Genomic DNA, 13,185 nt, shown 5'->3' with positions numbered 1-13,185 from the left:
GAATATATTACAAAAGAAGAAGCATCTCTTGGCCAGACTAGCTGGTATCCAGAAACCCATTTACTACCCCACTAGTAGTTTCCTTCAAAACTTAGAACACACTTTTAATGAGGACTTCAAGGACATTCTCAGAAAAGAATGTGAGTTTTGGAAACTGAAATCTAAAATTGAGTGGCTTATGGGAGAAAACTCCAACACTAAGTTCTTTCATACCTTTACTCTTAACAGAAGAAGCATGAATAGAATTAATAGCCTTTAGGATGACCTAAGTAACTGGTACCATGAATAAAAGGATATCAGGGAGCATACCCAAGCCTTCTACCCCTCTCTCTTTATTACTGACCATACTAGTTCTAGATGGGATTGTCAAAGGAACCTCTCCCAAAAGGAAACCATTGACAATAGAAGCCATAGCCTTCTGGATGCCATCTCCTCTACTACTGCGATCAGAAAGGTTGTCTTCTCCTTTAAACCTCTCAAAGCCCCTGGACCAGATAGGCTACATCCCCTTATCTTCTAAAGATACCAAAATTCCATAGGCTTCCCTCTCATTAAATTTTATCAAGACACTTTCACCTTCTTCTGTATGAAGAAAAAGGCTAACTTACTTGTGCCTTATCCCAAAATGCAATAATGCCACCTCCCTAAGAAACTTAAGACCTATTGGCCTCTACAATACCCAATACAAGATCATTGCCAATAATCAAACCTTTCCTCTCCTCTATCATCAACAATACTCAAGATAGTTTTCTCTTCAAAAGAAGGGCTTGTGATAATTCTATCATTGTCCAAGAATTCATTAACTCTTTGTCTAAAATAAAAGGAAAAAATGCCAATATGATCCTAAAAATAGACCTTGAAAAGTCCGTTGACAGGATTGAATGGTCTTTCATAAGGCAAGCCCTTTCTTTTTTAAACTTTCCAAAAGATTGACCAATCTCATCATATATTACATTTCTTCCTAAAAAATTTCAATCCTAGTCAATGGGGCCATGATTGACTTTTTTACCCCCTCCAGAGGCATTAGACAAGGAGACCCCATGCCTTTCTACATCTTCATTCTCTGTGTGGAGCTCATCTCAAGGAGAATTGACCATGAGGTAGATATACTGAGATGGAACCCCATATCCATCAGTAGGAACAACCATAAGATCTTCCATTGTTTCTTTGTTAATAACCTTTTCCTTTTGTCAATGCCAATGCTACCAACAGTAGCACCATTATTGACACCCTAAGCAACTTTGGCCACCACTCTAGACAAAACATTAACATAAGAAAGTCCAAAGTGTTCTTGTCCAATAATGTCAAAAGGAACCTGAAAAGAGATATCAAGAACATCCTGGCTATGCCTTCTGGTAACAATTTTGGGAAATACTTGGGTTTCCCTATTTTCCACAAAGCTCCCTAGAATAGTGACGTCATATTTATTATTGACAACCTCAATAATAAACTGGCAGGCTGGAAGACAAAGTCCCTCAACATTGCTGGTAGAACCACCTTGCTAAAGCTTGCCTTAGCATCATTCCAAACCTCATAATGCAGTACATTAAGTTGCCCTCCAAAATCCACAATCTTATTGATAGGGCCCAAAGGAATTTTATTTGGGGTACTACCAGCTCTAGAAAGAAAATGCACATGATAAGTTGGGACACCATTACAAAACCTAAAAAGAAAGGTGGGATGGGACTTTAAAAAGCCAGCATAAAAAATGATGCCTCCCTTTGTAGCTTAACTTGGAGGTTGAAAAACAACCCAAACTCCTTGTGGGCCAGCATTCTCATTGGTAAATATAACCAAGAGGGACTTGGTCTTAAGAGAAATAGCTCTAGAACCTAGAAAACCATTCATAAGGCCTAGATTATGTGTAAGGATGTTACTCAATGGGTAATATCCTCGGGAAACAAGGTTAACTTTTGGGAGGATAGATAGCTCCCAAACTATCCAACCCTTGGCAAGATCATCCAGGTCCTCTTACCACTAAGGATAGAGATATGAAGCTGAACACCATCTGGAAAAATGGGGTTTGGAACTTTGAATCTCTCTCTTTTATTTTCCCTACTGATGTTATCCACTTCATAGACAACACCTTCTTTCCTACCAGGACCTCCTCTGAAGACTATCTCATTTGGAGACAATTTCAATGGTCTTTTCACTTGCAGAAGTGCTGACACATTCATTAGCAATAACTAGCTTTCTGATAGGCATGAAAGGTTTAGTTGGATTTGGAAGATCCATCTTCCAAATAAGATTAAATACTTCCTTTGGTAGTATTAGCATAACAGTCTCCCTACTAGTTATACTCTTGCTAAGAGAGGGATTGACATCATTGCTAACTGCAGAAAGTGTAATAACATACAAGAAAATATTAACCATATCTTCTTTGAGTGCAATATCCTCCAAAAATTTTGGATGAACTTTATCGACAAAGATACTCATGCAAACCTAACCCTCAATCTTCTTGTTACTGCTAACTGTCCTAACACCTGGAAAACCCTCAATGGAAAGGATTTCGATAACCTTGTCTCCTAGAACACCCTCCTTTTTTGTCTCTGGACCATTTGGAAGAACAGGAACAATAATCTCTTCAACAACACCACTAATCCCCCCTCTTTCCATCAAGTCTATTCTGAAGCTGTGGAATTCACCTAGCTTCACCATGATAAGCCAACCCTCTTCACTAATACAATCAGTATTGGAGGGATTCTACAAACTCAATACGGATAGTTCTTGACTGGCCAATCCAGGAAAAGAGGGTATAGGTGGGATCTTTAAGGACCATGCTGACAATTGGATCTCGGGCTTCAATAAGCACTTTGCTAAAGCTACCAACTCTTTAATAAAGCTTATTGCTTTCAAGGAAGGTCTTAACCTAGCCCTTCAAAACCACTTCAAACCTCTGGAGTTCAACTTAGACTCTAAAGAGGTAATTCGAATGCTGCATGAAGGTAACTCACATTATGATGTTATTTTGGATGAATGCAGGTGGATGTTAAGAGAACTAGGAGGAGCAGTTATGCAACGTGCAACACTGCTATAGAAAGGAAAATGGGGTAGCAGACATTTTGGCAAAGCAAGCTGCAGCTATGGAGACCTTAGGCAGACTCCATTTTTTGTAGTTCTACCGGTGTATGCCCTTGACTCTATGTAGGCAGACATCAATGGAACTAAGTACAAAAGGTCTGTTAATAGCAGTAGTACTCTTTCGAGCATGACCCTAGTTTTTTTTGTGATAGAACCTGATTAAACTGCCTTGTAATTATGCAGCTACTGAACTCTTTTCTTTCTTAATGCAATCTTATTTACCCCTCAAAAAAAATAATTAGAAAAAAAAGTGATAAGTAATTTTAAATTGATGAAGTAGTAAATTCATAAACTAGTAAAATTAAACTTTGAATAAACTAACTAGAGATTTAAGAGAAAGCTAACAATTTAAATTGAATTTAAAAAATACAACTCTCTCTTGCCCAATTTATGTGCCACTGTTAGAATTTCTAGAGTCGCATAACTTAAGGTTGATCGTGAATTTATTTTGACATGAAATCATTAAGTTTTTTAAAAATAAAATATATACTTGAAATTTACGTGAAAATAGAACAAGTCACAAATATAGAAGTTGATTCATTTTGAGAGAAAAATCAAAATATACGTCCTTAGATTATATATTGCAAGTCATAACAATACTTCTTAGATTGCAACTAATAGCAACTTTTAAAAGGAAAAAATAAAAAACAAATTCTTAGCAGATTTACAACAAAAAAATTAAGGAAAAACTGATTTTTATATTTTTGTTTTAAAAAATCTTTCATTTTAATAGTTATTATGTGGGATAAAATTATGGAACCTATTAATGAACATTGCTTTTCCTATTTGTTCAATAATATTTATATTCAATTTTTATAAAGGAAAACAAATATTCTCTTTCTCTCTTCATAGTTCCTTCTTACCAAATCTCACCATAATTACAGACTTTAGTACGATATCATTAATTTTTAATTCATGGATTTTGAATTTGCAATAATATTGGTGGTAGAATTACCGCATGAAAACTGTTGCAAATAAGTATTATATGTTAATAAGTTATTTTTAATCTGTGAAAATTGTATACAATCTAGTATTCATGTATTATTTCAAATGATTAAGTTGTATCAGTTTATATATAACAAAATCATATTTTAAATGATTTTTCAATTTTTTGGGTCTCAGTTTATGAAATTGGTATATAAGATTCTACATACAAATGATGTATTCTTATAACTGTTTTTTATGTATGAAAATAGTACATAATATGATATTCATGAATTAATTTAATAAATTTCGTTGACGATGATACTCATTTCATACTTAAGTAATTTTTATTTTTTTTTGAATTCTCAATGTATGAAATTGATATTAAAATTGGTATTGATGAAGTTTTGTATATGTTACATTTGTAGGAAATGAGCTTTATGAACGTAACGATTGATAAGAAAAATGGTGTTGTATGCTACATATCTTTTTAGTGTATGTAATGTACAGTGAATGAAAAAACTATCACCTTACATATTGAAAATAAACTAACTGATAATAGTTTGATGTCAAATAATATTTTATTGCAATAACAAGGATAATCAGTATTAACCACGGTTGACATTGGTGTTGATTCATTATAATAATTTTGCTTTCTAGGCGAAGAAGATGAAGTTAATTTCAAATGAAAAACGAGCATAAATGAAGATTTTTTTTTATCATAATTTACTTTACACGACTATTTAGGACAGAGGTAAATATATATACTTTATATGATGTTTTTTAATTTAAAAACAAAAAAGTACTGTATTTTCACAAAATTGCTACCACTTGCAAGTAATTTCATAGTGCAACAATTATACAAAATATTGTTACAAATTGCAATAAATAATCTAAAAAGTACATATAAAATAATTTTTATTTCATTTTTTGCATTGAACCCGTGCTTGCATGGGCTTACCACCATCTAGTTTAGAAGTTTGGCCTCACAGGTAAGACTTAGAAACGAGGATGGTGGACGCAGCTATCCCATCCCTTACCCAGTCCACCAAGAAGTCTGTTTCCATCGTTTGTAATCCAAAAATATCCATAGTAAAATAGGTATAACATGATTAGCAGTCTCTCAGAGCATGGAGGATACATTAAAAGATACAACAGAACTGCTGATCCATATTCTTTTCATGAACAGAAGTAACTACTATCTCCAGATAAATGCGAAAATCTGCAACATTCTCCACAAAACGGAATTTTTGCTATAACATGATTAGGAATTAGTTTCATTTCATCATTCTAAAACTTAAACAATTTCTCCTTTAAACAGATGGTATCCATTCCAACGGACAGTGTCTGCATCACCGAGCAATCCTCTCTTCTCTAGCCTCGAGGGCATCCACCTCTTCATTTGACAGGAGATCCACAATTGGTTCATATACATCCCAGTCCCTCTTTTTCCTGAGAAGAAGTCACATTTGCAGTGAATGAATTCCAAAAACTGGATGTACTGATTGATATATGATTGAATTGAAATACAGATAAAAAAAATCCTAGTTTCGCTTTCATTTTTTATTTGAGTGAAAAAATGTTAAGAAAAAGAAGGAAGGGTACCGGACAACACTTGATTTAATGCCAAATAGCTTCACCAGGTCTAATGCAGGCATACCTATTTTACTGTCAAAAAAATAATTGTGAGGAAAGAGATGTACCAAGGATAATGTAAGGGCAGGTCTGCGATTTGATTAACCAAAGAGTAGCACAAACAGCATAAATCAATGACACTAACCTAGCTGAGAGATGTTCTGTTCCTCTGCGTCCTTTCTTATTTGCCCTGCTTTCTCTTGCAGATGCAACACTTTGAATTGCAATCTGAAAAGTTAAAATGGTTAAAAGACCTTGAAGTGGCTGGCTTTCAACCATGAACACACAGTTGAAATCCAGGTAGAAACAATTAGGTCAAATACGCCAAATGAATGACATATTCTCACCTCATAAAGTTGTTCTCTAATTGCTATGGCAATTGCAGGCTACAAAGAAAGGAGTCAACTATCAATAAGAAAGCTGCAACAACCACAAAGTGGGGTCTAGGGAGGGTAGAATGTACGCAGTTCATACCACTGCCTCAAAGGTGAGGTTGAGAGGCTGCCCCGACTTGAGACCAAACAACATAGGAAAAGAAATAGTATAAGACAAGAAACAAAGGTGGTAACAAAACAACAAAAAGTAACAAAAGAACAAACAATAGCAGAAACAAGATATCACCAAATAATACCACCAACAATCTACCCGAAACCACAAACAGCATCCAAAAACTTCACAAACAAGACACTACCCCTGAAACACTACCACTACCAGCACGGATAACAAAACAAATGCTCCTACCTATTAGGCCCCTTATTACTAACCTTCTACCCTAATAAACGTCCTTCACACTACAATTACTAGCACATACAACAAAACAAATGCTCCTACTTATTAGGCCACTTATTATTAACCTTCTACCCTAATACACGTCCTCCACAAGAGTCATGTCCTCGGTAAGCTGTAACGGCTCTATGTCATGTCTAAGCACCTCCCTCCAATATTTCTTCAATCTACCTCGCCTAAATCCATCCATAGTCAGCCCCTCGCACCTCCGCACTGGGGTATCTATGCCCCTCCTCATCACAAGCCCGAACCATCTCAACCTCGATTCACGCATCTTGCCTTCCACCAAAGTCACCACCCACTTTGTCACGTATAACCTCATTCTAATCTTATCCATCCTAGTAAAGCCACATATCCATCGCAACATCCTCATCTTCGCGGCGAGAGTTCTTGACTGATCAACACCCGCCTCATACAACATAGCTGGTGTAACTGCCACTCTACAGAACTTGCCTTCAAGTCAAGGGGGCACCTTCATATCACACAAGAATCCAGATGCAAGCCGTCATTTCACCCACCCTGCACCAATAGGATGAGTAATATCCTCGTCAATCTAACCATTTCCTTGTATCATAGACACAAGATACTTGAAACTGTCTCTCTTTTGAATGTCCTGGGTATCAAGCTTCACTACCACGTCTGTCTCATGCATCCCTTCACTGAACTTAATATTCCGTCTTGGTCCTGCTCAATCTAAACCTTTTAGACTCTAGAGATTGCCTCCAAACCTCCAACTTAGCATTAACTCCTCCGCGAATATCGTCAATCAAAACTACGTTATCCGCAAATAACATACACCAACGCAGCTCACCTTGACTTGTCGTATCAAAACATCCATCACCAAGACAAATAAAAACGGGCTAAGGGATGCCCCTTAGTGCAACCCCATTAATACAGAAAGTGCTCCGAGTCTCTTTCGACAGTTCTTACACGAGTTTTAGCTCCACACGAGTTTTAGCTCCATCGTATATGTACTTAATAAGAAAGCATTGCCAGTTTTTAAAATAAAAAGGATACTGAAAAATGACAGTCCCATATAGTTGGATTGTTCAGGTAAACACTGGGTATTAAAGAAAGTAACTACCAATGATTGTATGATTGTTTTCTAGAAGTAAAAACTGATAAAGTAACACAACTAAAAATTAGTGCTTCCCAAGAAGCTACAACTACAGAAAGAAGTGTCTCTTGATGGGATGATGTTGGGTCAAAATCTCATTTAAATACTGAGCTATACTCGCCATCTAGTTTCATTGTTCATATCTTTGACAACATTAAAAACCCATTTTTCGACTCTTTGACAACATGAACATACCAAAAGCTCTGCCCTCCCTCTCTATGGTTAACCCGATAATGAAAGTTTGTTACGGGGACTGGAGCAGGCAACCACAAGACAAAAGATCTTTCTAATGAAATTTAATTCTGAACTCTTAAATGGCCAGAGTTTATATATCTTTTAGCACATAAACACAAAGGCATATAATATCTAGAGGTTTCAACATCTCTACTGCATGATTATCCTTTAAGAAGAAATTGCTATTTCAAATTACAGTCCAATATCTTTCTGCTTTAATAACAAAAGCTTTTAGTTGTATGTGTTTGTTCGTCCAATTCCAGTTATGGGACTATTTAAACTTTTAACTCTGGAAAAATAGAAAAAAAAAACTAAGGAAGTTCAAGGAAAATCACTCCATATTGGCTACTCATAGTTGTCTCAAGATAACTAATATTTTCTTAAGAACAGTATAACAAAAAAGAGACTGCATGAAATATAGCAATTACAAGACAAGAACATGTATGAAATATAGCAATTACAAGAAAAGAACATTGTAAAAACATAAAAATAGTAATTGTATCCTAGACTACTCTTGCGAGCGATGCCGAAAATGTTGTCTATATTTTTAGGTTAAAAACCTATTGAGAAAAGGAAACAAGATGGTACACATTACAAAAAAACATGTATCACCAACACGTCAGCCACATATCTCCTATCTCTTCACAGAATTCCATGTATTGCTCCAAATTTTCCTTAATGCTCCTTGTACACCAGAAAAGACAAATTTACAATACATCTATTCTTAGTCCTAAATATTTGTGGCCTTTTCCCTTAAAAGCAGTCATATTATCCATAAAACACAGAGAGGATTGTTCTCCAAATAGATTGTATACACTTTATCATATTTTTATGTTGCCATGTCTTCAAAAAGCTCTCAACACTTGGAGGCATTACCCACTTAACACCAAACACGTTTAAAAATAGTCCCCAACACTGCCTTGCCACCTTGCTGTGAACGAGTGATGCCTGACCGTCTTATGACTCTTCTTCACACCTTCCAATATTCTACATAAAATATTGCAGAAAACATATCTTCATTAGCCTCACTTCTTGTTTGTGATGAAAACAAGAGGGAAGAACATTTGATACTTTGATATACTTCCAGCAAACATAATTGTTTCTTCTCTAAATCCAAGTAACCAAAATCTTCATATTCTCATAACTCCGTCAATGGTCTAACAAGGTTGAAATTATTTGATAGCATATTTTTATCAAATAAATCCAGCATTGAAGAAAACTAGGTCATTTTCTTGATTAAAGAATTTTGGATTTTGCTAAAATTTCCCTCATGAGACTATTAAGAAATGAGACCTAATGGCATTTTAATTTTATGATTCCCTTCACCAATCTTCCCTCATTTACACATTACAGAAAGATCTTCCTAATTGTAGCAAAGTAGGAGGGAGGTTAGTTTTATCTGCACAAGTTACAAATATTGAACAAAAAATATTCGGTTTCGCATCAGAGATGCAGAAGTACCATGGAATTTTGTACGTTGAATCTAGAGAGCATAGTGCTAACTTTTGGGTGCCACAATTGTCTCCGGCTGATATATACTCTAGTTAGCCCCCACCCACCCACCCCCCACCCCAAAAAAAATCAAACAGATATGAGAAGAAAAAGAAGTATAGAAGGGAACCCCCTTTAAACTTTTTCAACCCCATAATTTAGAAGTATACAAGACAATGATGACCATCAATCTTACAAGAGTATGCAACAAATGAAACTTTTATGGGATGGAAATGCAAAAACTATTTTTATTCTCAACCAACAGAAAGGAAATAAATAGAGCTTACTCCAACTTCTGGGTCTTCAATTCCCATATCTTTACAAAATGTCCGCGCAAATTCTTCAGGATCACTCTCAAAATTGTTCAAGTCCTGATATTATTTTGATTGTCTTAGTATTAGCAAAAAATGAGGCAGAGTAGTTGCTAATTTGATTACAGTTCTTATACCAAAGCAAGATAGATGAAGTATGAGACATTTAGGGTGTGTTTGGTACGAATTTTCCTGGAAAACAAGTTGATTTCTTACTTGTTTTCTTATGTTTGGTTGGTGGATGGAAAATATTTTTTAGTATTTGGTTGGTGAATGAAAAAATATTTTTCAAAAAATACATTTTAGTGTTTAACTAAAGCGTAAAAATGCATTTTAGAATCCTTTTTTAAAAAATAAATTAAAAAAATTAAAGCTTTTTTGGGGAAGGGGGTTGGTGGGCGGGTGGGTGGGGGTGTCAGAATAGGTAGTAGGGGTGGGGTAAGAAAAACATTTTCCAAAACATATAAGTCAACCAAACATAAGAAAACTGAAAAACATTTTCTGGAAAATGTTTTCCTTCATACCAAACACACCCTTAACCTTTCAGTAAAACTTACCCAGAAAAAGTGGTCCTTGATAACTGTGTGATTTACTCGGAGATCAAGCTGGATGAGCCCGGAAAGAAAAAGGAAATAGATTAATGCAAGTACCTAATTCTAGTAATGAACCACAAGTCCACAACAGTTGTGACCAAAGTCAGAAATTAGGCCTCTTTCATAATTTTTTTTTTTTGTGTGTGTGTGCGTGTGCTTGGGGGGGGGGGGGGGGGGGGGGGGATTTATCTTTCAACGTAATGTCGTCAATATCAACATAAACAACTGTGCCAAACCTTGATAGGAACAACTCTTTCGCCAGTGTGCATATCTTGTCCTTCGTATGACCGAAATTCTGTCAATTGTGACTACAAAATTGGAAGTAGAGAAGTCAATAAGACTTGAGCTACAGGAAACAACAGAAAAAGAAGCATGCACTAAAAATCCTACTAAGCTAATAATCATTACTTCAAGCTCATTGTTGGAAGCATACAACAACACAACATTGATAAAATATTGGGTATATACTATTAACTATGCATAACAAAGCCTCAACATTGACCAAGTTTAGCATGAAAATTCAATTTTCCAAAACTGAATTTGTTTGGACGGGATGCTATTGGAATAGATGGGGTATGTCTTTTGGAGTTTATTTTGAACATAGGACATAAGTTTGGTAGCTTGAAAAGTGAAGAACATCAGCTACCTTTATAGCATTAATCCCTAAGAAGCATGGTGTAGAAGAATTGAAAGATTTAGGCCAACAAGCCTAAATTGGGGAATATATAAATTATCTCTAAGTTGATCAAAAAGGGATTGAAAACTATCATATAAATTATCTCTAAGTTGATCAAAAAGAGATTGAAGACTATCATGGACAAACTTGTAGATGAACCTGATTACAAAGGCATGAATGAAAATCCTTAATTATTTTCTCTCCAGGTTAGCTAACTTAATTTCCTGCAATTTCTCTAATTCTGTCCAGAATATATCAATTCGAGCTGAGCATGTGCACAAAAAAATTCTACGAAGAGAGGAAGAGCATTCAGAACAGACTCTATCAGTGATCTAAAATAATAAAAAAATCTCAGGTCACAAACTTTTAAGAAAGTTGGTTGATTTGAACTAGGAACAAGAAGAGTAGAAATAAAGTAACCTTCAAAAGAAAATTAACAATCCGCCCACCCCCCACCCCCAAATGCAATCACATATTATCCCATTAAGCAGGACGAAAGATGACGGAATGGTGCATATAACACGTTCCAATTTAAGACTTCTTTTAAATTACTTGAATGGATTGAGCAATCTGAGTGACAAAAGCAGGAGGAAGTTTCAAATCCTTCACAGTTCTCTTCGCAAACACCACCACCTCTGAGTCAGGATCTGTAATTGAGAAGTTCAATGAGGGACAACAGCTTAGTCAGTTCAAGACCATATTAAGTGAACTACAACTTTTCCTTCTTTAAAAGTGATCAACAGAACCATTCACTAAAGAAATAATATATGTGGCAAAAGCAGCACATCGGAAAACACAATTTAGTACAAAAACTATCACACATCAGAGTTTGCAGAGGTTTCAAGCTATCTTTCGCCAGAACATAAGCGCTATAACATTACACTCTGGTTTCCTAGATAGCATCAAAGATCATCAGTTATAAAGTCATTTTCAAGGCTCAAACACCCTAATACTAGATACAATCTTTGTCACAGCAGAGCATCCTTATAAGGACCATAGGGTGCTAATTTTTCTTTTAAACTCTACAGAGCTGAGAGCACCATAAAGTCACTTGCAAATAGTTAGTGTCTAAAATCAAAAGCCGTGTACCCGAATTCCATTGTTTGCCAACTATTTTCCAGATATTGCCTTCATAAGAACTTATCTCTAGCATCTTGGATACACATTGAATGTTATATCACCTCTCAGATACAAAACCAAATGAAAAATTAACTTGTTTTGTATCCCTCGACTTGTTCACAGAATTTTCTCATTAATCATTTGTAATGAAAAACCAAAAAATTCATTTTAACTTTTGTTGGCAGAATTACTAATTAAAAGCATCAAAAAATGGCAGAAGAAAACAGCTAGCTGCTAAATAGCTATGTTGCTTGGACTCTTCAAAATTATGATGGGTGCATGTCAGATACCCCAAAAATGGTGTATTTTTTACGGATCCAACACGGGTGGAGCAACATTTTTGGAGATTAGCTCGAGCAACATAGCTAACTAGGGTACTATGCAAGAAGCATGAAATCGCTTGCATAATGCTGTATTATTATGGTTAAAACCAAATAAATAAAAGTTTACCATTTGGATTCCAAGTAAAAGCATCTCTAAATCGTTGGCCATCAATTTCGATGTCGAGACGAATAGGAACAAGATTCTCCGACGTTGGACTGTAATATGCATATATAATTTTGGTTAAACACTCATTTCTTATATCATCACTCACATGTTTATTTTATTTATAAATAGAAGTGAGAGGAATAGAAAGGCTGATACATCTTAAACTTCACCGGGTTCTTCAGCGAGCCCCATCCCGAATGGGATTTCATCAATGCTTCTTTTTTATCTGGACAACAAAGAAAGGAACCTAGCTAAGCCTTTTTTTTCAACACAACAATTGCAACATTGATACTGAAGATTAATATTATAGCCCATTCTAACCTGTTAAGGAGCTAATTCACAGTAGCTATGACCAGTAGGTAAATCACAGGTTCTAAGCCTTAAAAACCTTTACAATCCCACTCTTTTTATAGCGGGAAATTAGTGCATCAAACTATCAATTTCTTACTTTACGAGAAGGATTTAGGGCCTTTTTCTTCAATTGAATATAAGAGTCCGATAATTATGAGAAAGATATAGAAGCAAACCTGCAACTCGGGAATCGCCACACGTTGCCGGAGAAAAAAGAAACTGCCCGTTTTTTGAAATTGGGTCAGTAAGGAATTTGTTTTAAAAATCAAATACTTATGACTCTTCACATATATTATTTTGATAAAATTAGTGTTCATTAATATAATAAATATTTTTGAGAAAATAAAAGTAAGTAAATTTAAAATTCAAGAATGTTTT

The 13,185-nt window shown here is 35.3% G+C and overlaps 1 protein-coding gene across 4 annotated transcripts; it reads right to left on the bottom strand.

Moving 5' to 3' along the window:
• Positions 1-5,071: 5,071 nt before the first annotated feature.
• On the bottom strand, positions 5,072-13,167 carry LOC107867922 (chromatin structure-remodeling complex protein BSH). 4 transcript variants are annotated; one of them, XM_016714413.2, is made up of 12 exons: positions 12,984-13,132; positions 12,613-12,682; positions 12,418-12,506; positions 11,401-11,495; positions 10,409-10,480; positions 10,137-10,184; positions 9,556-9,639; positions 6,115-6,150; positions 5,988-6,026; positions 5,786-5,868; positions 5,611-5,673; positions 5,072-5,457 (listed from the first exon to the last, which is right to left on the bottom strand). In XM_016714413.2, the coding sequence occupies exons 2-12, from the start codon at positions 12,663-12,665 to the stop codon at positions 5,358-5,360; spliced, it is 762 nt and encodes a 253-aa protein (XP_016569899.1). In that variant the 5' UTR covers positions 12,666-12,682; positions 12,984-13,132; the 3' UTR covers positions 5,072-5,357. The 4 variants fall into 4 exon arrangements, with proteins under 4 accessions (XP_016569899.1, XP_016569901.1, XP_016569902.1 ...); XM_016714415.2 differs by having other exon boundaries at positions 12,778-13,067; XM_016714416.2 differs by lacking the exon at positions 6,115-6,150 and having other exon boundaries at positions 12,984-13,167.
• Between the last annotated feature and the right edge of the window lie 18 nt (positions 13,168-13,185).

This window comes from Capsicum annuum, chromosome 4 (genome assembly GCF_002878395.1).
Source record: "Capsicum annuum cultivar UCD-10X-F1 chromosome 4, UCD10Xv1.1, whole genome shotgun sequence".
Taxonomy (NCBI): domain Eukaryota; kingdom Viridiplantae; phylum Streptophyta; class Magnoliopsida; order Solanales; family Solanaceae; genus Capsicum; species Capsicum annuum.
The sequence above is the reverse complement of the archived record's forward strand: the minus strand, read 5'-3'. Positions and strand labels throughout refer to the sequence as shown.